The sequence below is a fragment of the Amblyraja radiata genome, chromosome 21 (genome assembly GCF_010909765.2).
Source record: "Amblyraja radiata isolate CabotCenter1 chromosome 21, sAmbRad1.1.pri, whole genome shotgun sequence".
NCBI classification, from domain to species: domain Eukaryota; kingdom Metazoa; phylum Chordata; class Chondrichthyes; order Rajiformes; family Rajidae; genus Amblyraja; species Amblyraja radiata.
Window position 1 is genome coordinate 28,590,363 of NC_045976.1, and position 26,497 is coordinate 28,616,859.

General features: G+C 38.9%; 1 protein-coding gene across 1 annotated transcript; it reads left to right on the forward strand.

Moving 5' to 3' along the window:
- The first annotated feature begins 5,595 nt into the window (after positions 1-5,595).
- Positions 5,596-26,265, forward strand: LOC116985241 (kininogen-1-like). The gene is made up of 10 exons (XM_033039886.1): positions 5,596-5,994; positions 10,136-10,246; positions 12,630-12,732; positions 13,720-13,880; positions 14,363-14,473; positions 15,090-15,195; positions 18,318-18,475; positions 22,888-22,998; positions 23,149-23,262; positions 25,877-26,265. The coding sequence occupies exons 1-10, from the start codon at positions 5,782-5,784 to the stop codon at positions 26,078-26,080; spliced, it is 1,392 nt and encodes a 463-aa protein (XP_032895777.1). The 5' UTR covers positions 5,596-5,781; the 3' UTR covers positions 26,081-26,265.
- The last annotated feature ends 232 nt before the right edge of the window (positions 26,266-26,497 follow it).

The following is a 26,497-nucleotide window of genomic DNA, read 5'->3' on the forward strand; positions in this document are numbered from 1 at the left end:
ACCATGAGATTCTTTATTTTAGACTTTAGAGATACAGTGTGGAAACAGGCCCTTTGGCTCACCGAATTTGTGCCGACCATCGATCACCCATTCACTAACACTACCCTACATACTAGGGACAATTTAACCAACACCATTTAATCTACAAACCTGTATGTTTTTGAAGTGTTGGATGAAACTGGAGCACCCAGAGAAAACTCTGGTCTCTAGCGCTGTCAGGCAGCAACTCTATTATTGCACCACTGTGCTGTCTTATTCCTATTACATCTTTCTCTACTTAACTTAAACCCATGCCCTCCACTTCTGCATTCTCCTACCCGAGCGAAAAAGATTATGTGCATTCATCCTATCTATACCACTTTATTTTATACACCTCAATTAGATCATCACCTAGTCTTTTGCACTCCAAGGAATGAATTTGTAGACTGCTCAACCTCTCCCTACAGCTCATGCCCACAAGTCCTAGCATCATATAGCAATGTTACAAAATTTTGAGATTTTAAAAATCAAGTGCAATTTATCCCATCAGATAAAGCATAAAAATAAGTTTAATTTGACACCTAATTCACTTTCATATCTCAATTATTTAAAAAGTTATGGCCATTTTCATACTCGGAAATTAGCATCTTGTTCCCTATTGATTTTCTATGGACATTACAAAAAAGCTGTGATCGTGGACAGTCAAAAGCCCATAGCTTTCTTAAAAATTAAGAGAACTGAATGAAATTTTCAGTTATCATAGATTGAAGCATTCTGAAACAAATATAAAATAATCTTACTTGGATGACCTGAAATTAAAGTATATAATTAGTTAGTTACCTAATTGTAGATAATTCCAAACTTCAATTACTAGATCTAAACATCTATCCATTTCTTAATAAATGATTAACATTTTTAAATAGCCAAAGTGTCCAAATAATATTCACAAATAATTCACAATAAAACATGATTTTTAAATCTCATTTACATTAATTTATAGCCCAAATGGAAGGAATTTAGTGTTTAATTGCTGTAAATTAAAGTCCATTTGAATCAGCTTTCTAATGGGATCCTGTGAACGCGCTGGTTTAGAACGTTCACATTGCGGTAGATTTGTACCCTCAAATGCCCAGAAAAATACTGCGGGATATAATGGGGCCCAAATTAGCTACTCGCAACATTAAACTTTGTATAAAGGGATCTTAAGAAGCCCTTTTTAACGTAAAAATAAACAGCCTACCTTCCGTTTTCCCCTGTATGAAATCTGGCCCGTTGTCGGCGGTCGGGGGTTTAGAGGTTAATTTTTAACCTACTATAACAATTAAATAACGCCCTTAAAACTAATAATAGCTCAAGCGAGGGAATCTTCCAGCGATTTTTCGTTAATAATTAACTAGGCTGAAAAACCTCGATTTGAACAGCCTAGGGAAAATCGCGTTTTAAACCCGCCCCCCTCTAAACGGCGCCAAAATCGCGCACACGGGCTGGGACAGATTTTCAGCGACGCTTCAGGTACGTTTTGCAACATACCTACATCATATTCGTAAATCTTCTCTGCAGTCTTTCCAGCTTAATGGAATCTTTTCTATGGCAGGATGACCAAAACTGAACATAATACAAGAGCAACCTCACCATTGATTTGTGCAACTGTATCATAACCATATAACCATATAACAATTACAGCACGGAAACAGGCCATCTCGGCCCTACAAGTCCGTGCCGAACAACTTTTTTCCCTTAGTCCCACCTGCCTGCACTCATACCATAACCCTCCATTCCCTTCTCATCCATATGCCTATCCAATTTATTTTTAAATGATACCAACGAACCTGCCGCCACCACTTCCACTGGAAGCTCATTCCACACCGCTACCACTGTCTGAGTAAAGAAGTTCCCCCTCATGTTACCCCTAAACTTCTGTCCCTTAATTCTGAAGTCATGTCCTCTTGTTTGAATCTCCCTATTCTCAAAGGGAAAAGCTTGATCACATCACCTCTGTCTATCCCTCTCATCATTTTAAAGACCTCTATCAAGTCCCCCCTTAACCTTCTGCGTTCCAGAGAATAAAGACCTAACTTATTCAACCTATCTCTGTAACTTAGTTGTTGAAACCCAGGCAACATTCTAGTAAATCTCTTCTGTACTCTCTCTATTTTGTTGACATCCTTCCTATAATTGGGCGACCAAAATTGTACACCATACTCCAGATTTGGTCTCACCAATGCCTTGTACAATTTTAACATTACATCCCAGCTTCTATACTCAATGCTCTGATTTATAAAGGCTAGCATACCAAAAGCTTTCTTTACCACACTATCTATATGAGATTCCACCTTCAAGGAACTATGCACGGTTATTCCCAGATCCCTCTGTTCAACTGTATTCTTCAATTCCCTACCATTTATCATGTACGTCCTATTTTGATTTGTCCTGCCAAGGTGTAACACCTCACATTTATCAGCATTAAACTCCATCTGCCATCTTTCAGCCCATTTTTCCAAATGGCCTAAATCACTCTGTAGACTTTGGAAATCCTCTTCATTATCCACAACACCCCCTATCTTGGTATCATCTGCATACTTACTAATCCAATTTACCACACCTTCATCCAGATCATTGATGTGCATGACAAACAACAAAGGACCCAACACAGATCCCTGAGGCACCCCACTAGTCACCTGCCTCCAACCCGACAAACAGCCATCCACCATTACCCTCTGGCTTCTCCCATTCAGCCACTGCTGAATCCATCTTGCTATTCCTGCATTTATACCCAACAGTTTAACCTTCTTAACCAACCTTCCACGAGGAACCTTGTCAAAGGCCTTACTAAAGTCCATATAGACAACATCCACTGCTTTACCCTCGTCAATTTCCCTAGTAACCTCTTCAAAAAATTCAAGATTAGTCACACATGACCTTCCAGGCACAAATCCATGTTGACTGTTCCTAATCAGACCCTGTTTATCCAGATGCTTATATATATTATCTCTAAGTATCTTTTCCATTAATTTGCCCACCACTGAAGTCAAACTAACAGGTCTATAATTGCTAGGTTTACTCTTAGAACCCTTTTTAAACAATGGAACAACATGCGCAGTACGCCAATCCTCGGGGACTATTCCCGTTTCTAATGACATTTGAAATATTTCTGTCATAGCCCCGGCTATTTCTACACTAACTTCCCTCAATGTCCTAGGGAATATCCTGTCAGGTCCTGGAGACTTATCCACTTTTATATTTTTCAAAAGTGTCAGTACTTCTTTTACTTTGAAACTCATAGTATCCATAACTACTCTACTCGTTTCCCTTACCTCACATAATTCAATATCCTTCTCCTTGGTGAATACCGAAGAAAAGAAATTGTTCAATATCTCCCCCATCTCTTTTGGCTCTGCAGATAGCTGCCCACTCTGTTTCTCCAATGGACCAATTTTATCCCTCGTTATCCTTTTGCTATTAATATAGCTGTAGAAACCCAATAACATCCCAATTTCCATACTAATTTCCCTGACTGATGATGGACCAAATGCCAAACACCATCCTTGTCATCCTTTCTGCCTGTGATCGATCACGCAGCCTTGAAGTGTTGACAGTGAGGAAGAAATGTTGTTACTGATCAGCCACGATCACAATGAATGGCGGTGCTAGCTCGAAGGGCCGAATGGCCTCCTCCTGCATCTATTTTCTATGTTTCTATGATCCACAATGTTTGAGGTCTGCCTAGAAGAATGTCAGGGATCCAGTTGCAAAGTGAGGGCAAGGGGCCTAGCTGGTGTGCTTGGATAGTGCTGAATGCTGAGCTGTTGTTGATGAATAGCAGCCTTCAATAGACACACAATCAAAAAATAGATAGGGAAAAAGATGAGGATGAAGAACAAATTAAAAGAGACAATCAGAAATCTTGTCAGAGCTTTGTCAAACTTTTTCAGATTAGGCTTTTCTGGAAGAGAGGAGGCAGTGAATCATTTGCAAAAGCAAGAAAATGCTGTAGATAGAAGACAAAAAATTTAAAAATGGTGAATTGCCCATTTCTGCACTAATTTGATGAATATTTCCGGGATTTTCAGTTTTTTCATGTTTCAGATATTTTGTTTCAGGATTAGCTTTTCCTATTATTTTTTCACAGGATTTACGCGGAAAAAAAATCGATAATGAGTTATTGACTTTCTGTCTTGTCTTTGGATGTACAGTGACATCTCTTCTACCCCGTTTTGAAAAGCAGAGTTTCCCATGTCTTTTCAGGAAGAAATACTGTAATTAATTATTCTCTAAGCTTACTGATCTTATTTTATGGGAAATTGTAACTTTATCCTTGATTATTCTTCTTCTCTTGTTGATGACAATGACTAGCTTTGCCTGAATAATCTTGTTCTCAATATTAGCAAGACCAAGGAGCCGATCCTGACTTCAGGAAGGGAAAGCCAAAGGACCGTGCATCTGCCTTCATCGGCGGGATGGCAGTGGCATGAGTCAACAACTTCAATTTCTTGGTTGTACACATCTTTGATGATCTGTCCTGGGCTCAGCACATTGATGTAATCACAAAAAAAAGCTCACCAATGCCTCTACTTCCTCGGATGTTTGAGGAGATCCAGGTGTCTCAGAAAATATTGAACTTTAACAAGTGTAAAGTGGAGAGCAAAGAGTCTGGTTGCACTACGGCATATTTCAGATTTTCGAATGCTCAGGAATGAAGGAGGGTGCAGAAACTGGTGGACATTGTTTGGTTCAGCACAGGGACTGATCTCCCCACCATTGAAGGAATCTACAGGAAGCATTGGCTCAAGAAGGCAGCTAATATCATCAAAGATCCACACCACCATGGTTAGGCTCTCTACTCACAGCTCCCATCAGGAAGAGGATGCAAGAGCCTCAGAACTCTGCATTCCACAACTGCGTCTTCCCATAAACTATCATGTTCTTGTACCACCCTGCACAACCCTACTTCAGCCACCTTCACCCAACCAAACAACCATGGAATTTGCAGAACTACGGTTGCTCTGTGTACTTTGTTTTTTTGCACTAACATGGCCTAGTTTACTTAGAATAACTGATAGTGTATTGTATATTTATATGTGTTGTTGCATCTAATGTATGTTTAAAGCTGCAGCATGTAACAATTCCATTGCTCCAGTTCTTATCCTATCAAATCTTATATTTATATGACAAATAAAAACTCTTGAACAAAAGGGAAATACAGCCTATCTCAGCTCCATCCCGCAAAATAAGGCTGAAAATGTTCTACCTTTGATTGAGTGTTCTGGGCAGATGCCTAGATATTTTCAAGTATCCCAAGATGCAAGCTTTCTCTTTATACATTTTTTATCAATGTATATATTTGTCTGAATTAAATGTGTAACTGAAGTGATGAACTAAAAGTAGTTGTGAGCTTAAATACAAATCATTTTTTAAACTGATGACAGCCCCAATATTTGTTTGGGGAAAAACAGGTAAGTTCAGCAAAAGAGATTTGAACGTTACTGTGTTAATCTTAGACCAATATTTTCAAAGTCATCTCCGTATATATGTTTTGGGCTTTGACCCATCAGGAAGATCTTCTGGTATTGTCCAAGTAAACAGAGAATATATACTCTTCTTGACCTAATATCAGGATGTTAGTTTACTTAGTAATAAACAAACTATTTCAACAAAGCTCTGAGTGCATTAGGCAAGTCATGTGCGAAAGTCCCACAGAAAATTCAGGTTGAGATTTTTTCCAGAGCAAATGGTTGTAAATTGAAACTTGGTTTTATTAATTTTATAATCCATTTCTACAAAAAAAAGACTTCAGCTCTGAGCATGGCTTGTGGAGTTTTAGTGTATGTTCTACTTTGTTTCAGTCTCCTGCTTTTAACCAGTGTTACCATTAAGTCGGCAGAAATATTTATCCAGGTTCCAGTTTCTGATAGGGAGGCAAACCTGGCTGTAGATTATGCTGTGAATGCTTACAACAGAAAGTCTGCCAATCCTTACCTCTTCAAGCAGCAGCAACTAAAAAGTGCGAAGTATAAGGTGGGTAATAATTATTTATGTAACTATGCTTCCACATGTACTTAACAATTAATCTGTATAACTAACCATTACTCATAGAATTAATGATTACCATAAAACATATTTTTGAATTACATTAAACAATAATTTAACATGGAGTACCTAATTAGAATAGATTATTGTGTTGGGCATAGCCAAATCTAAATTATTTATTTTGTTATTTATATATTGTATCCAGATTATATATTTACTGCATTAAATTAGCATCAATTTGAAGTAGAAAAAAACGACGAATGTCTTAGATTCAGTTCACTGGATTGGATTGAAATTATAGATATGAGACACATCCTATATGGTTAACAAAGTTCACAAATCAGCCTAACTAAAAATAAAAAAGCTAGTTTCCAACAATAAGTAACTGTAATATGACAGGTAACTGAATATATCTGATTTTTTGTGAGTTTACTATTGTAATATGAATATGAATTACCTGTCATTTTTAAGTTACATTTAACTTCAGAACACTTGAAAAGTGGATTGGGAGCAGGCCACGAGGCCCCTCAAGCCTGCCCTCCATTCAAATGACGGGCTGATCCATGCTGGCTTCAGCTATTGTGCCATTTCCCCAAAACCCTCAATTCCTCAATCTTTGAAATATTTATTTATCTCAACCTTAACTATATTAAATGATCTGGCCTCCACCACACGTAGAATCAGAGATCTCCAAAAATTTACGACTAAGCAAAGAGATATATGTGTACTTAACTTTCAAAACCAAGTCCCTATATGGGACGTGCTACAGCATTGATGCGTTGTAATAATGGTATAAATATACAATGACAACTGATGTTGTCATGGACAGCATTTATGAGATTGTAAAACTTAGTTTTTGAGAAATTGCAATAGACTTTTTAATACACAGATTAGATTTGAATTAGATTTTCCTACTGAAGAATAAAATTGTGATAACATTGTTCCTTAGACAAATAACATCCCTCATTTTGCTAGAACCATGTTTACTTAGTAATTTTACAGCACCGGTTACCCAGTGCCTTGGACTAATAATCTAGAGATCTGAGATTCAAATCACATGGTGGCATCTTGAAAAGATGAATTCATTCTATACAGAAAAACTACAATAATAACTATATTGGCCTACTCCTGCACCTAATTTCTATGTTTCTATGTTTCTATAACCATGAAACCGTTGAAAGTTGCAATATCCTCATTGTGATTTGATTTAGGCATGTACATGGTTTGCATTCTGAAATGATGTGGTAAACAATAAATTGTATCAAAAGCCTGGGATACTAGGGATTCAATGATACTTTATTGTCATTGCAATAAATGCCAATCTTGGCAACATACCGATAATGAAAAAAAACAGGCAGTTGCAAAATGTGCTTTCTTCCTTGTGGAGAATTGGAGCAATGTTAAACTGTACATGCAAATTTCATAGGATTGCCATGATTATTCCAACTGAGATCAATTAAGTTAGTGTAGTTTTTGGATCATTTGACCACTCCATTTCCCTGGCATAGCAACCCAATGGGTTAATGGACTGAAATAATAGGTGAGCCACCAGGAACAAAATGTCGGGTTAGCTGCACTACTCTTCGCATTAAAAAAAGTCACGTGTTCCTGCTGACACAATGGCTCTTCCGTCATTTTTATTATTTTACCCACAAATTCAAATACACCCAAACTGGAAGGCAGAACCAGAACAATTCATTCTACAGCAGTGCAATGGAAGGTGTTTTTAATATAGATTTTAGATTTTTTTTAGATTTTACTTTATTAATCCCCTTATTCAGGAGAAATTCAGATGTCCTTGCAGCACACTAATAAAAATACAACATAGCATTCAAGAAGTTCAACACCAAAACACAAAAACAAAAACACAAAAACAAAAGGCACAAAGTGCAGTCCCCATCCTCTTGTCCACCCAGAGTCGGGCCTATTGAGGCCTCCACAGTCGCCGCCACGGTGCCCGATGTTCTCGCCGGGTGATGGTGCTCCGGCGTCGGGGAGAACCCCCAGCGGCTTGGGGTGCCAGGAACGGCCGCCTTCCCACCGGAGACCGCAGCTTCCAAGGCAACAGACCGCGCCGGACGGAGCTCCACACACTGGCGATCTCGGCGAGAGATCCCAGGCTCCGGGATGTAAAGTTCAGCGCCGCAGCTGGCCGCTCCACAGAACCGCGGCTCCACAATATTTTCATCGGCGGTCCCAGCATACTGGAGTTCCTGCGCGGCGACCCAAGAAAGGCATCGCCCGCTCCGCAACAGCGCTCCAGCGCTGCGCCGCCGCCAAAGCCGAGGTTCTGGCCAGGTCCCCTCAGGGAAACGTCGCTCCAGGACCCGCTGGTAGGCCGCGAGGACAGGTCGAAGACGCTGCTCGGAGGAAGGCAACCCCTCCGACCAGGTAGGGACTTGAAAAGCAGTTTCCCCCCACAACCCCCCACACATAAAAAGATTAGACCCCCTGACTACACACTTTTAACGTACTAAAAATAATAAAAAAGAAGTGAAAAAAAACGGACAGCTGCAGGACAGGCAGCCGTTCAGGACAGCGCCTCCTCCATTCTCCAAATATATGGGTTTATAGTTGTATCTTACGCTGAAGGATGCAGTACTACACAGAACATGGTCAGGAATGTGACATTGTGAGCAACATAAGAAAGGCAAGCCTCATGTTTTTTTATCAACAGACATTAATGGTAGAATAAAGGTGTCCAGTTAATAATTTTGGGGGGCTCAGAACCTAATCCTGCAGATCAAGGTGAATGTTTCCTCCTATGAGGTTACGAGATCGGATGGGCTTGGCATGTCAGAGGTGTGGGTAGGAAATCAAACATAGCTTCAATGTTTCTTTGTAGGTTAAAAAAACTGTCATGCCTCTCCTGGCCTACAAGACATGGAGTCGTAGAATCATAAAGCTACATGGCACTGAACCTGGCCCTTTGGTTCAACTTATCCATGCCGACCTAGTTGTCTAACTGAACTATTCCCATCTGGCCCATATCCCTGCAAACCTCTCCTATCTTGTACCTGTCCAATTGTCTTTTAAATGTTAAAATTGCACCCACCTCTACCACTTCCTCTGGCAACTTGTTACAATAGACAAAAAACAATAGTGTACTGTATACGCACCATCCTCTATGTGAGAAGGCATCATCAGAAATTATAAATCTTTTCTTACCATCTCTCTTTTGGCCCTCACGAACCCTACATCAGCTATAACCTCATGAGGAAATCCCAAACAAATATGTAATCAGAACCAAATTTGTATTTATGAATGAAAAAGCTTTCTTTACTTGCTAATGGCATATTGGGTTGAGATTGAAGTAACTTCAATATGTTGAAATTTCCATGCTCACCTTGTTCCAGTAACTGCAGAAGGGCAGGGGATTAAGGAAAAGGGAAGGGAGTTAATTCAGGCAGACCTTATTTTTTCCTTAACAACAGGAAAGCTCCATGCAGTGGACAAGATAGTGGCAAGGATTGCAAATCAGATTGCCTACTGAACTTTCTCTTTCAGCTGAAATGTTGCAATATGAAAAAAGAGTTCAAAGAAAATTAAAACATGGGATAAAGAAAGAGAATAACTGAAGTAAAATGAGACTCAAATTTATGCTTTATGAAAATGTTTCACTTCAATGGAAATTCAGTTTTCTATTCTTAATGCTCTTGCTTGGGCAAGTTCAAGCCAATGCTGTAATATTGCATTGTACATTTTGGTTTTGTATGGAGAACTGGTTTTATTGGTAAACAGTTGTACATGCCAGTGCAAAAGTACAATGTCTGCTGCACTGTAAGAATAAAGTCAAAGAAAGCTTAAAGTCTTTAATATCTTCTTCACCCTTTAGTAACGGTAGAAAATATGTAAGCATTAATGAACCTGACTAATTGATGTCAAAGAAAGCATAACGTCTTTAATATCTTCTACATCCTTTAATAATAGTGGAAAATATGAAAGCATTAATGAATCCGTATAATTGATTTTACAGAAAGTTTGAAGTCTTTAATATCTTCACCACTAATGGTGGAAAATACATGTATTACTGAAAGGAGAAGTTATGTTTACGTTACAGGCTTCACATAGTTTAATATAAGTGACGGAGAGAGAACAATATTTTCCTGTGTTGTATGCATCTTAACAGATCACTTCTCCAGGGGTGAAAGCATACACTGTGATATTTGATATTAAGGAAAGTGTTTGTCAAGAACAAGTGGAACTGAGAACATGCCGTTTTAAATCTGACGGTGATGCTGTAAGTATCTTTACATTCATTATTCCTGCCGATAAAGCACGTTTAAAGAAATAATGCTTTGCATATAAAATTTATTATCCAATATAAACATATTAAACAAGTTCCTCATGCAGCTAGAACAACATTTGTGAATGGTATTGTTTGAGATTTGTAGTTTTAAATATTATTTTCCTGGTTGCTAAACATTTGGACTCCCCTTCCAATTCCCATACTGTCATTTCTGTCCTTTGGCATCCTCCACTGTCAAGGGGCTGTCCATTGAGAGTTTGAAAAAATGTCATGTTGAAGACCTCCTTCGACTATGTAGAAGACCTCCTTCGACTATGTTGAAGACTGGCTTCGACTAGCTACGACTAAATTCGGGAAAATTGGGCATCGAATAGTGGAGACTGAAGACGACCTCCCTCGACCTCCCTTCGACTATGATGAAGACTATCTACGACTACCTTCGACTGCCCTCGATTACCTACGACTAACATGCCAACCTACTACGACCTACTATGACTAAATCTACGAGTAAAAAAAGTATTAATTTTTTCCATGGCGATCTTTTTTTACTTGCGGGCATTTTTCAACATGTTGAAAAATGCGCCGCGACCTAGCTGAGGCCTCGAGTACACGGGGACTACTCTCGAGCATGAAGGAGAGTTACAAAGACCTCCTACGACCCTGTGTCGACTATGCTGCGAGTATGAGTCGAGGACAAACTCGCCAGAACTCGCGCCCCTCTCCCCCCCTCCCTCCACCTTTTTTCTTTCACCAGCATGCCCAACCTGGATGCATACCCATTTACATAGAAAAATAGAAAATAGGTGCAGGAGTAGGCCACGGCCCTTCGAGCCAGCACCGCCATTCAATATGATCATGGCTGATCAACCATAATCAGTACCCCGTTCCTGCTTTCTCCCCACATCCCTTGATGCCATTAGTCCTAAGAGCTACAGTATATCTAACTCACTCTTGAAAACATCCAGTGAATTGGCCTCCACTGCCTTCTGTGGCAGAGAATTCCACAGATTCACAACTCTCTGGGTGAAAAGGTTTTTTTCTCATCTCAGTCCTAAATGGCCTACCCTTTATTCTTACACTGGTTCTGGACTACCCCAAGATCGGGAACATTTTTCCTGCACCTAACCTGTCCGATCCCTTAAGAACTTTATATGTTTCTATAAGATTCCTTCTCATCCTTCGAAATTCCAGTGAATATAAGCTCAGTCGATCCATTCTTTCATCATATGTCTGTCCCGCCATCCCAGGAATTAACCTGGTGAACCTACGCTGCACTCCCTCAATAGCAAGAATGTCCTTCCTCAAATTAGGAGACAAAAATTGCACACAATACTCCAGGTGTGGTCTAACCAGGGTCCTGTACAACTGCAGTAAGACCTCCTTGTTCCTTATCTCAAATCCTCTCGCTATGAAGGCTAACATGCCATTTGCTTTCTTCATTTACTTCACTTCACTTTGTACTGCATCTGCCCACTCACCCAACCTATCCAAGTCACCCTGCAGCCTCATAGCATCTGCCTCGCAGCTCACCCTGCCATCCAGCTTTGTGTCATCCACAAAGTTGGAGGTGTTACATAATTTCTCCCTTTCCCCTCCCCTCCCCTGATCCCTTCTGCCTATATTCCTTTCTTTGGCTTCAAAATTTGTGCTTCTGTCCTTATCTCCTACTTTTTGTCTTTTTCTCTGTGGCCTTTGTCCAATGACCTGCCAATGAACCCCCCCACCGCTATCCACCTTTCACTTGCCAGACTTTGTCCTGCAACCAACTCTCTTCCAGCTTTCTCCACACCTCCACAACAATCACTCTGAAGAAGGGTCCTTGATCAAAACACCTATCTGTATTCCCCAGAGATGCAACCCAACATGCTCAGTTACTCCAGCACTTTGTGTCTTTGTTTATGACCAAACGTTCCTGCCTTACAATAAATAATTTATTGAAACATAGAAACATAGAAAATAGGTGCAGGAGTAAGCCATTCGGCCCTTCGAGCCTGCACCGCCATTCAATATTTGTCCAAAATGGACAATTGGGTTTGGGTTTGGAGTAGATGTGGATAGTTTGTCAACCCGTCCTCACTTTGGATCCATATAACACTAGCTCTTGCCCCACCTCTTCTCCTCACCTCTTTCTACTCCATCAATCTGAAGAGGTGTCCCAACCCAAAAGGTCAATTGTCCATTTCCTTTCACTGACATTGCCTGGTCTATTGAGTGTCTCCAGCAGTTTTTTGCATTTGTCTACCCTTACAGATGCATACATACAAACACACCCGATCAATTAGGATTATGCATTTTAAATGTAATAATTTGAAAGCAATACAATAGGGAAAAGATGAAACTGAATCATATTGGATGTGTGTTTCATTTGCCCCAGGTTGAGGGTGTGTGCAAAGCAGAAATCTTTTTTCAATTTGGGTTCAACATTAAAGTGCCCAAGACACCTATGTGTGATCTACGAATGCCCATCAAAAAAGTGGGTGAGTAACGGCGTTGTGTATATTACATTTTAAAAATAGATCTGCTTTGGTAATACCATCAATTACTATGCTGGGAAAAGTTCAGAATTCTTTGGCATTTACTGGAATGAAATTCTACAACTGACAGTATTCCATTTTGCCATCTTACCATCCTGTGCATGCTTAGTCAATGAATATACACATGGCTGAAAGTAATAGATTTTTTGACACCAAGAGACTCAAGGGAGATTGTGGTTGGGAGGGAAGCAGAAGAAGATACAGGATTGGTTATGAGGTTATTGAATGGCAGCACCAGCTCAAGGAGCTTCTATTTGGTATGTTTCTTGTGTTCTGCTGTCCCTCTCTTCTAATGGCAATATTTATAAGGGGATATTGATGTATTTTCCAAATGTCTTTCATCTGCATAGAAACATCAGATTTATCTGGTGTTGGCCAGGTGAACCAATGAACAATCAGCCAACTAATGGAATATGGCTTCTCCAATAGTACTATCTCCAATATGCCACTCACCTATGCCCAGTTTAGCTTTTACCACAAGTACTGGACTAGGAAATCAGAAGAAGAAAAAAATTATGGTGGGGATGATGGGCGATGATTACAGATGGCTCGGTTACTTGAACAGAGCTCCTTCAATTGAAACAGTCCACACAAACATGCAAAGATATGAAGACCCAGACAATCTTCAGGCATGGGATGATAAGTGGTAATTGCATTTGCTTTGTAAAAGTGCAAGGCAACATTCAAATGCCATTCTAATCATCAAGTCCTCTATCATGACCATCCTGGGATTGCCATTGACCAGAAGCTTAATTAGAAACAGACATAAAGAGGTCAGAAGGAAAGTGCCTTGCAGTGAGTAAGCCATCTTCTGAGGCGCCATAGTCTTTTAACTTCCATTATTCGTTGAAGCTTTATTTCCAGATCTCTTTGAAACAATCCTTCAACTTGCCTTTGCTCATTAATCATTTTTCTCTTTTATTTTGCTAGTGGAGACCATTGCTATTCCTTGTGAAGATTGTCCAGTTTCTGCAAGCCTTGACAATCCCATGGTGAAAGCATCAGTGGAATTGGCATTGAAAATCTTCAATTATGAAAATAAAAAGAAAAGGACATTTGCACTTAACAAGATTTTGTATGCAATAAAAGAGGTACTGGATAATCCAACATTACGTAATCAACACAATAATATCTTTAGAGGATTGTGAAGTATGCGGCTCAGAGAGAGAGAAAGAATAAAGGCACATGTGGTTATGAAAATGAAGATGATAATTTTAAAATAGTGTAGACAGTGTAGTTTAAGCACAGGATGATGGTTGCAAATAACTTGTCCACAGTTAGGTAATGGGCTGCAAAGTTTCAATTAATATTTGCGTATTGTCTAGCAAAGCATTAGAATAACTGAGTCTACAAATTAAAAAAAGACAGTGAAACAACCAGACATCTTTTATGTCACTTCTCTTTCCGTGGCTGCAAGGCAAAGATGATGTAACCTCGCATATTTTGAGTTCAATGACTGGAAAATCACCAGTTACGCAAGGGTGACCTGTGCAAATCCACTTGCTTTTAATTTCACCAGGGATGAAAAGAACAAGAGATTATCACAAAGAACTAGTATTGTTTTCTTTGTCAGGTGGTGATGGGAGAGATATACTGGGTGCACTTCCGAATTTGGGAAACAGAATGTGGAGAAAACAAAAAAAAGCACTGGTCAGACTGTCCACTTAAAGCAATCGATGAAGCAGTAAGTTCATGCGTAATTAACGTCCAATTTTTATTCAAGATAAAAGGAAAATCATATTAGAAACAATTGTCATTTGGTGATTAAAAAAAGAGCACAATGTAAACAGAAGTATCTGAATGTTGAATGATTCTTCAAATAACATTATAAGCAACAGAGAATTAAGAACATTCACTTCTACCTATCACAGCATGCAGGCCAAAGAAATAAAACATGGACAATGCAGTTGATCACCGAAGAATCATTGTGTGAATTCTAGATTCTTTAACTCTCATTTGAGCTCCATCTTTATTAATTTTCACATCCTTTGTTGATCCCAAACTCCATCCTATCTTCATCTCAGCTAATCTGTTTGATATCCATAATTTGCAGTCTCCTTCGACCACAGATCAGTCTCCAGGCAAGTAGTCTCCATTGCAGTAATAACAACAAGAATCTGTGCAAAGGATTTACTAACCTTTAGAAAAAACTTTCACACCTGGCGTTGATAGATTTCCAATGTGCCCTATATGCATTTGCTTTGCAAGAAGGTGCCTGAATTGTTATTGAGTTGTTTATGCACAGAATCATGATACCATCAGGCTGAATTGTAATTTCTATGCCTTTTGTAAAAATCAAGATAATCGGAGATTGCCGTGCAGTAGTTTTGTTTCCAATTGGTGATACAACAGGTCAGATAAGAGGAATTCCCAAATGCCAGCTGATCCAACTGATTATGGATGAAGGTAATGTTCAACGGTGAAGAAATTCTTTTGTTTAAAACTTTGAAAATGTATACATGGTGAATGAATAGAAAATAGAAAGGTCATCCATCATTTCTCCCTCCTCCCTCAGTCTTTCAGAAACACATGTATCTAAAAATAGAACAGCATAACCATAATCCCTCAGAAATATTTTATTTGCATAGTCATAGGGATTAAGAGAAAACATGTAAAATGTAAGTCACACTGCCTCTGATTGGCTTACATATTGAAATCTAACCTGTAATAATAATAATAATAAATTTTATTTATGGGCGCCTTTCAAGAGTCTCAAGGACACCTTACAAAAATTTAGCAAGTAGAGGAAAAACATGTAAGCGGAATGAAATAAATAGTAGAGACATGACTAGTACACAAATTAAAGAAATAATTCAATTCAAAACACAATATGAGGCAATTCAAGCACAGATGAAAAGGGAGGGGGACGTGGGGCTAAGGATAGGCAGAGGTGAAGAGATGGGTCTTGGGGCGGGACTGGAAGATGGTGAGGGACACGGTGAGGGACCCTGTAGATCAGTTTTTCCTCTATTACAGTTGAAATAATAGTTTCTCTTAAACACAATTTAAACCTTTTTTTTATGTTCATTCTTGATCAAATTTCCATGAAGTCCATGCTCTTTGAAAATATACATATTCAGTTATTTTGTTCATTTATGTTATTTTTAAAACCCTTTATTAATCTTCAAAGGAAAGGTAATTGACCTGAAAGATTAATTCTGATTCTTGCTCCACAAAGGTTGCATTACCTGCTAAACTCTTTCAAAATGCTATGTTTTAATTATCATGGTGACCTTTTTTACAGAGCCTTAAAATCTCCTCACAGAGATAAAAACTAGGCGCAAATCACCACTGAACAATATTCAAAAGTATTAAAAAATTAATTTATGACCCATTGATTTTCATTCATTTTAATAAAAACATATCATCCCAGAGGACATAGCCTAGGGCTGATTCGTTTAAATGTTTACTTTTATTATTCTTGAGATGCTGTATTGCTTCATCAGAATCATAGTTTCTGAATCATTGAATCATCGAACTCCATCATCAAGTTCGCCGACGACACCACTGTTGTAGGATGTATCACTGATGGGGACGAGTCAGAGTATAGAAGTGAGATCGACCGATTGACCAAATGGTGCCAGCACAATAACCTGGCTCTCAACACCAGCAAAACCAAGGAACTGATTGTGGACTTTGGAAGGGGTAGGATAGGGACCCACAATCCCGTTTATATCAACGGGTCGATGGTGGAAAGGGTCAAGAACTTCAAATTCCTGGGCGTGCATATTTCCAAAGATCTCTCCTGGTCCCAGCACACTGATGCAATTATAAAGAAAGCACATCAGCGCCTCTACTTCCTGAGAAGATTACGGAGAGTCGGTATGTCAAGGAGGACTCCCTCGAACTTCTACAGGCGCACAGTAGAGAGCATGCTGACCGGTTGCATTGTGGCTTGGTTCGGCAACTTGAGCGTCCAGGAGCGGAAAAGGCTGCAAAAAGTTGTAAACATTGCCCAGGCCATCAACGGCTCTGATCCCCCTACCATCGAGGGGATCTAACGCTGTCGCTGCCCCAAAAAGGCTGCCAACATCATCAAGGACCCACACAATCTTGGCCACACACTCATCTCTCCACTGCCATTAGGTAGCAGGTACAGGAGCCTGAAATCTGCAACATACAGGTTGAGGAACAGCTTCTTCCCCACAGCCATCAGACTATTAAACACAACTTCAAACAAACTCTGAACTATAACAGCCTATTGCACTTTATCAGTTTATTTATGTGTATATAATGTTATGTCTATATACTTATGGTATATAGACACACTGATCTGTTCTGTATTTATGCCTACAATATTCTGTTGTGCTGCAGCAAGCAAGAATGTCATTGTCCTATCTGGGACACATGACAATAAACTCTGACTTGACTTGTTTAACAGCAGTAGTTAACCTACAGTTGAACCCTGTCCATGCATGTTGGAGTGTTTACCACAGGCACTTAAGCAGGTGGTAAATCAGGTTATCAGTCTGAACCCAGTCACCCTTTGTATCTTTTCATAGTCAGTGTTCTTTGCCCATAAGCTTATTCAAAGCTTTGCCTTGACCATGTATTAATTTATTGAAAGTACACTCAAATAAGAATTGGCCAACGGAAATCCTATTTCCCAATGTATATAATACATTTATTATTTGATACAGCATAAGCTTGATACCTGTAGGCAATATGGTGAAAGATTTTGTAAATCACAGTATGTAAACATACTCCCAAGTCCCTTCGCACCTCCATTTCTGAATCCTCTCCCCATTTAGAAAATAGTCTATGGCTTTTTTCCTACTGTCAAAATGCATGTCTGCACACTTTGCTACCTGCATTCCACCTGCCACTTTTTGGCCCATTTCCCCAAACAGTCCAAGTCCTTCTGCAGAGTTCTTGCTTTCTCTACACTACCTTCCCTCCACCTATCTTTGTATCATCCACAAACCTGGCCACAATGCCTTCAATTCTCTCATCCAAATCATTGATCAACAACATGAAGAGTAGCGGCCCCAACACTGACTGCTGTGGACCACCACCAGTTACTGGCAGCCAACCAGATAAAAAACCCTTATTACTCCAACTCTTTGCCTTCTGCCATTCAGCCAAGAGTAGTTCAGAGAAATAAACTTACATTTATTCTTGTGTAGGAGAATTTTATTGTACTTATTACTATTATTATCTTGGCCTCTCTACTGAAACATGCAACAGATGAAGTCTGCCAGAGTATTTTACTATACAAGAGGGTAGAGCCAACAATAAAGCTGAAGACATAAATAACTTTAAACATGGCACAGATGCTGTGCCTGATCAAGGCTTTTGTTCTGGGATAATGTGATCCCTTCAAATTTCTGGTGTGTAGATTAAATCTGTGGTTTCACCTCACAAGAGTGTAAATAAAGCATATATTACATTAAAATTCCATTTCTGCAGGGCATCATTATTATAATCCATGTACAATTTCCCAAGGGTGCTCAGTTTAAGCAAGTACGGAACTCACACTTTTTGGAGAAAATTGTATTGTCATTCCCTAATAAGTGTTTGTTTTCTAGATGTTAGTTCGGTGCCATGTATTGATTGCTTACGACCTCTGAAGGTTACTGACCCAAGAGTGCACAAGGTTGTGGAGCATTCCATTTCTAAATTCAATGACAACAGTGGGCAGCTTTACAAATTTGTTTTGGCTCGAGTTCTCTCGGCAGTACATGAGGTAAAACATGGTTGTGTGCTTGACATTCACTTTATCACTGGCTTAGTTGCAAATAATTGAACCCAGAAGAGATAGCATAAGTAAACTTTTAAAAAGTGGTGCAATTTATCTCAAGGTCAATAAATTACATTTGTAATGTTGAAACACAACTCTATTCTATATTTTATGGTGTTTAAATGGCAGACGGCACAGTAATGCAGCAGTTGGCATTGCTGCGACACAGCCCCAGCAAGCCAATTTTGATCCTGGCCTCGAGTGCTCAGTTCAGAGTTTGCGCATTCTCCCATGACTGTTCACGTTGCTCTTGGGTCCCCTGGTTTATTCTACTTTTCAAAGATGCATTAGTAAGTTATTTGGCCTCTATAAATTACCCTTTGGCAGAATTAGTGACAGAAAGAAGAACAGGATAGTTGATGGGCATACAAAAGAGATAATGCAGTATAATGTAGATAAATGTGAGGTTATTCACTTTGGCAGCAAGAACAAAGAGGCAGATTATTATGTCAATGGTGTCAGATTAGGAAAAAAGGAAGTGCATCGAGATCTGGGTGTCCTTGCACACCAGTCACTGAAAGTAAACATGTAGGTACAGCAGGCAGTGAAGAAAGCCATCATAACGAAAGCATCACATTGGCCTTCATAACGAGAGGATTTGAGTATAGGAGAAAAGAGGTCCTTCTGCAGTTGTACAGGGCCCTGGTGAGCCCACATCTGGAGTATTAGGTGCAGTTTTGGTCTCCTAATTTGAAGAAGGACATCCTTGCTATTGAGGCAGTGCACCGTAGGTTCACAAGGTTAATCCCCGGGATGGCGGGACTGTCATATGAAGAAAGATTGGAAAGATTGGGCTTGTTTTCACTGGAATTTAGAAGGATGAGAGGGCATCTTATAGAAATGTATAAAATTATAAAAGGACTGGACAAGCTAGATACAGGAATAATGTTCCCAATGTTGGGGGAGTCCAGAACCAGGGGCCACAGTCTAAGAAAAAAGGGGAGGCCATTTAAAACTGAGATGAGAAAAAACCTTTTCACCCAGAGTTGTGAATTTGTGGAAATCTCTGCCACAGAAGGCAAATTCACTGGATGAATTTAAAAGAGAGTTAGATAGAACTCTAGGGGCTAGCGGAATCAAGGAATATGGGGAGAAGGCAGGCACGGGTTACTGATTGTGGATGATCAGCCATGATCACAATGAATGGCGGTGCTGGCTCGAAGGGCCAAATGGCCTCCTCCTGGACCTATTTTTTAATGTTTCTATGTCTATGTTTCTAAGTCGCAGGGAGTTAAACATTGCATTTGCCTTCCTTATAACTGAATCAACTTGCAAATTAACCTTTTGGGAATCCTGCCCTTCTGTTGGTTTTTAAAAGTTTCCCAATCCACTAGCCTCCCACTAACCTTTGCAATATCATATGCCCTCTCTTTTAGTTTTATACTGTCTTTGACTTCCCTTGTTAGCCACGGTTGACTCATTCTCCCCTTAGAATATGTCTTTCTCTTTGGGATGAAAAGATCCTGCATCTTCCAAATTACTGCCAGAAACTCCTGCCACTGCTGCTCCACCATCATTCCTGCCAGGGTCCATTTCTAATCAACTCTAGCCAGCTCCTCCCTCATGTCTCTGTAGTTACCTTTACTCAACAGTAATACAGACACATCTGATTTCATCTTCTCCCTATTGTACTGCAGGTTGAATTTTATCATATTACAGTCGCAATCCACTAGCCTCCTAGGAGTCACTTTACCTTAAGCTTCCTCATCAAATTTGGTTTGTTACACAACACCAAATCCAAAATTGCCGTTTCCCTAGTAGGCTCGAGTACAAACTGCTCAAAGAAGCCATCTCATCGGCACTCTACAAATTTCTTCTCTTGGGATCCAGTACAAACCTGATTTTCCCAATCTACCTGCATGTTGTAATCTCCTATGATCATTGTAGCATTTCCATTCTCACATGCCAATTGTATTTCCTGATGTAATTTCTATCCTACATCCTGGCTACTATTCGGAGTCCTGCGTATAACTCCCATCAGGGTCTTATTAACCTTACAATTTCTTAGCTTTATCCTCAAGGATTCTATGTCTTCTGATCCTATGTCATCCTTTGCTGAGGACTGAATTTTATTCTTTACCAGCAGAACTACCCCACCCCTTTGCCCACCTGCCTGTCTTTTCAATAGGATGTATAACCATGGATATTCCATTCCCAGCTCAGATCCTCGTTCAGCCACGTCTCTGTGATGTCCACTACGTTGTACCTACCATTTACTAACTGCACTAGAAGCTCATCCACGTTGTTCCACATGCTGCATACATTCAAATATAACATTTTAATTCAATACTCAGCATCGCTCTTTTCATATTAATCCCCAATTTGTCTGACCTTAGACTCTTATCCCTTCTTAAACTTTCTGTCCTATTTCTTCTGGAGACTTTAGTAACCTGCACTTTAACTTCATCCTTACAATTCCTTACTTATTGATTGTAAATATTCCTTGCTAATTGTTATAATTAATACATCATTATTTTTTCTTATGGAAGATTGTAACTATTAAAAAGATAAATTCAGTTGAAGTTTTGAGTTTTGTTTCACCTTATGTCTATTTTTTCATTTGTAATACTTCAATATATTTTAACTAAATTTATTATGATTTTATTGTGAATTACAAGAATCCCTCATTATAAGGTACTATAGGAGGTGGAATGGCTCTCCCACAGCCCACTGTCTCCACCTCTTCCATTCTTCTTCCTCCCCCCCCCCCAACCCCACATCAGTCTGAAGTAAGGTCTCGACCCGAAACGTCGCTTATTTCCTTCGCTCCATCGATACTGCTTCACCCGCTGAGTTTCTCCAGTATTTTTGTCTACCTTCGATTTTCCAGCATCTCCAGTTCCTTCTTCAACCTTAAATGTTAACGTGTTTTCTCCTTCCAAAGACACTAACCTGCTGAGCATACAAATTTCATTTTAACAAAAATGTATTTTTGTTACTGCTGGCTACAAATACTAAAGATTGTTTCTTAGGTTGTTTAATAGAGTTAATTGTGATAGAAGCAATTGCTTGTCAAGTTCAATGGCCTCCACAGTGTAACTGGCAACCTATGTTCTTAAAGAGGCGGGTGTCTAATTACTGTGGGGATGCTCCATCTGCTATAACCGAAATCCGTTATAAAGAGGTCCGCAATTACTAGGGTTTACTTATTTTTAAACAATTTTAAAATAAATTATGATTTATTTAATAGTTTCTATCAAAGTTATTTAAGAACAATGAAACGTATATTTCATCGAGGCAAAGGTAGAAACCCCATCATGGAGTCCGGAAATGGGGACTGTGTTCTGTTGCCTGCTCAGCAGACTGGGCGATTTCACCTGGTGTAAAGGCTCTGTAGTAGAGGCCTCCAGGACCATGGACCTGAAGGATTAGTGCCACCATAGCAATTACATGGGGGGTTGGAAATGGGAGACAGTTGTCAAGTTAAGCATGATCTGGCCAATATTTTGCTAACGTGTCATGATACATTAATAAGTTTCATCTTGCTCCTAAAGAACTTAAAATGTTATAATAGTTAAATTGGCAAATATGCATTACAAATCATCATTTTACTCTAGAAAGTTAAGTTAATATAAGAAAACACTTGCCAAGGAAAAGTTAATAGTAAATTAAAATTTTAAATATTACAACTGCTGCAAATCTGGAATAAAAATAGAAAATGTATGAACAGTCAGCAGGCAAGGGATGATACTGACATACTGTTTTCAGAGTTAATGATTTAACCTGAAATGTTGACTGTTTCCGTTTCCACAGATGCTGCCTTATCTGCAGAGTGTTTTCAGCATTTCTGTTTTAGAATAGATTCTTTAGATGCACCTAAATAAATGCATATTATGTACATGCACATTCTTTTATCACATGCATTTGCCTTTCATCTCTGGCCTTTCATCTCGTGCCTTTATCCAACCATCTTCCAATCAAAAAGTCCCCCTCGCTTGCCAGACTTTGTCCCGCCTCCTCTCTTTCAACTTTCTTTCCCCTTGCTACAATCAGTCTGAAGAAGAGACCTGTTCTCCAGAGATGTCGTCTGACCCATTGATTTACTCCAGCACTTTGTATCTTAAAAGCTATAACCTATCCTGTAAGCTTGATTCACAAAGTGCAACCTTCAAGTAGGGCATTAAATAAATACAATTAAACATTAAGTGTTTAAGAAGGAACTGCAGATGCTGGAAAATCGAAGGTACACAAAAATGCTGGAGAAACTCAGCGGGTGCAGCAGCATCTTTGGAGCGAAGGAAATAGGCAACGTTTCAATTAAACATTAACATCTTTAACAATATGATGTGGCTTGCAGGTGATAATACAGCTCTACGATATTTCTAACATTTTTCTCTCCTGTACTTTAATGTTTACAGAACTCCATCGGGGAGAACATTACTCTGAATTTCGAGCTTATTGAAACAACCTGTCCTAACAATAATGAGACTGTACCAGACATGTGTGGTCCAAAGATCCCTGCAACAGCAGTAAGTTGCTGGCGTTGAAGCTTTATTACTTATTACTGCATTTTATATCAGAAAATGTAGATCACTACTTTGATGAAAGCTTGTTTACATCCAATAATAAGTCTCTTCAAGACTTTACCAGATTTGATCTGACATATTTATTCTGCATAGGGTTCTGCTGTCTGTTTCACCATGCAGACCTATGGCATCTTTGGAAAACTAGTCTACCACAAGTTAACGTGCAACGTGACGATAGATTGGAAAGTCTATATACTCAATTACACGGTAAGGGGTGATTAATTAAACTTTCTGTGTATTTAGTTTGAGAGTTTCATTTAGTTTAAGATGACGAGAATCTTACAAATCTAGACAATTTACTATTTGATCCCAGTCTGTTTATGCAAGTAAAAATCAACAGCGTATCTATCAGTTGGAGTGCTTTAGCAGTACAGGTACATTATAATCCCTGATTAGAGGAAAATATTGGCAATCTCTGTTTATCATTATTTAATAATCCTTCTTAATGTATGTTTTGTGAATCACCTTCTCGTTCTCCTGGTTTTTCTTACCTTCTCAGATAATTCCTCAGGGTTGAAAAAGAAAGGTAACAAAATGGGCAACAGAGGATTCTTTCCTCATGTCTTCAGGATCGATGTTTGCTAATGTCAGGAGCCAGTTGATGTATAAATGCTTGGGTGTTATAACACATGGCTGTGATGTTGCACATCCAGTATGTTGCTGCCATTCCAGTTCTATGACTTCTGAGGTGGTTGATGAAGCCAGTATGCAAATGGTAGATTGTATAATGGAGAAGGGTTGGGGTGGGGAGTGCTTGATGGAGGGGGTGATCTGTCATTTACGTTGGGCTTCTGCCTGCATCCACTGATGGGGAAAGAAGTCCTCAGAACAATCCAGAATTCTCCATTTTGAGCAGTCATTAGTAAGGGATTTCTTTCAAAGATGCTTTGGGAACATCCTTGAAATCATTTCCTCTGTCCTCTGTTAATTTCTTGCCATAACAGAGCTTCATAGAGAGTGCCTTTTTTGACCGATTGCAAGGTCAACTCAGCATTTTGTCTACCCGTAGTAAATTTTTAACCTTGCTTATCACCTATCAATCTACCTCTACCTTAAAATATTCAAAGATAATGCTTCTACCGCCCTTTAAGGAAGAGAGTTTTAAAGACTTATGAGCCAATGTGGGGAAAACATTGCTCAATCTCTGTTTTAAGTGAGTAATCTATGACCAAAGGCTATAGTCCAAATGAATATCATTAGGTTAAACAAAGTTTCACTCAAAATCCTGTGAAACCTCCATCAATAGCCTTTGATGAGATAATGGACATCATTAAGACCAGCCAGAAAAGATACCCTAATCACAAACACTTGCACTTTGACACTTTTCTATAGAATTATATGCATCGCTAAAATATGCAGCCAGAAAGAAACAGGTATGGTTGTGCTCTGATCCTAACGTAATACAGTTTTGCAATCATAATTGCCAATCGTAATACATCTTCTGTGGGGTGGGAATGCCATGATGAAGGGTTTGCTTTATGCTCTGGCATTTTTGTCAAACTGATGTGGCAGAAATTTGGGAGGAACAATTTGCATTCTTTTAAAATGACTGAAGTTTTATGGCTTTGGTCGAGGCTATTATTGCAGGGTAATACACATGTTCACATCTGCTGCGACCCAATTTATTTATTTAATCTCCTCTAATTGACAACTGACTGCAGTAAAATTGTAGCACTGTTTTACTGTCCAAAGTACAAATTATCTGGCAGATTTTGCGTACACCTATATTTGTATGGCAGTCATAGTCGTTTCTTACTGGTCTATTTCACTCATTTTTTAGCTCTGTTGACTTTGCCCAATTATTATTTTTTTCCTGTAGCCTCCTATTACTTCCTCATTAAAGCTTCTCACATTTTCCCTATGGTATGTTAATTGGCCTTAGTTTTCTGAATTTCTGATAATGTACAATGAAGTAAAATTACTTTTGGGAAAACACATATTGAAAGGGGAAAAATAGATCAAGATTTTAATATTTTCTATGTAAATCTTGTAAAATATATTTAGCAAAGCCAATAAATAAAATTAGTATGACCCGTATGTTAATTTAATTTCTTAATTTCTCATCCAAAACTAATAGCTATCCTATATCTTGGCAAGAAAATCCTCTTACTATTTGTAAAAATGTCACTGATATTAGGGTTTTTCTTCTGAGCATAATGAATTTTGCAGGGGGAGATGACAAACTGTTCAGCAAATGATGCTAACAGATCATATTTACATCCGTATATCTGTTATTTTTCCATTAAAGACACATTTGCATAACGTTTCATTGTATTTATGTGCTGCATGTGTTGTGTCTATTTTTAAAATCAAGGCCAGTCCTTCACAGAAATAGCAGAAGATTTATTTAAAGTATAAAGTTTGATTAAAAATAGCAGTTTATGCCAGTTTCCTCCGACCTGGAAGTGAAAATTTACGAACATGTTCTAATTTTCACACTTTCCTCATTAACATTAATCAATCTTCAGTTCAGATCTTCTATTTTACCAATTAGAGGTCTGGATTTAAAAAGCAGGTCTATTCACATACAGCTGCAGTGGAACAATGCTTCATGCATTTGATAATATGCACCTGTCATATCGTCTGCCTGATCATAAGCAATGCCACTTATAATCCAGTAATTAGAGAAATAAACTAGCATTATCAAATAACTCAGTAAATGCCTATCATATTATAAGGCTGCTTCTCTTTCGTATGGATCATTTCTTGATAACAATGTACAGTCAGTAAAGCAACAGAGAAATAAGCTTTGAAGATGTGATTACTAATTACACCGATAGTTACTTCCCATACTCATAGCTACTTCCCATCATGTCTCTAGGAAGTCTTCTGGAATGAAACTGATTACTTGAAGGAGCTGCAGCCCGAGGAGTCCACAGTGTCTGAATTTACAATCAAAACTTCTGTTGAACCAACTCCGCTTCCTGCTGGACCTCAAAGCTCAGAAGTACCCGCGATCATGGTGGAAGAATCTAGGCCCACTGTGGCAGGTGAAATCACTGGTTCTGAACTAGTAGATGAGTAAGAACAGAAGGCATGGAAAGAAGATTGAAAGATTTTGTCTAATTTTCAAACAAATCTTTTGGTTAGTTTGGTTACACTCACAGATCAATGAAATAACTTGCTCCAAGTGCCATGGCGATCCTTCTTTTTCTGAAAATGTACAATAAAATAATATGGAAATACACAATAAATTGTTGTATCTGGAAAGGGAGTGGATTGGTTCATATTTTAATATTTTCTATGTAGATCTTTCAAATGATTTTAGTGCATCCAATAAATATAATTAGTAAGTCTTTTACTTGTGTGGTTTTGGGATATGCAAATCGTCCGTATTGATGCATTGTAATTGTGGATTGTGGCACTGGAGAGTAAATGAACACTGTATAAAATGACAGCGTTCTTCAGCTTGAAGTGTTCAAAACCCTCAGCACAATTTTTG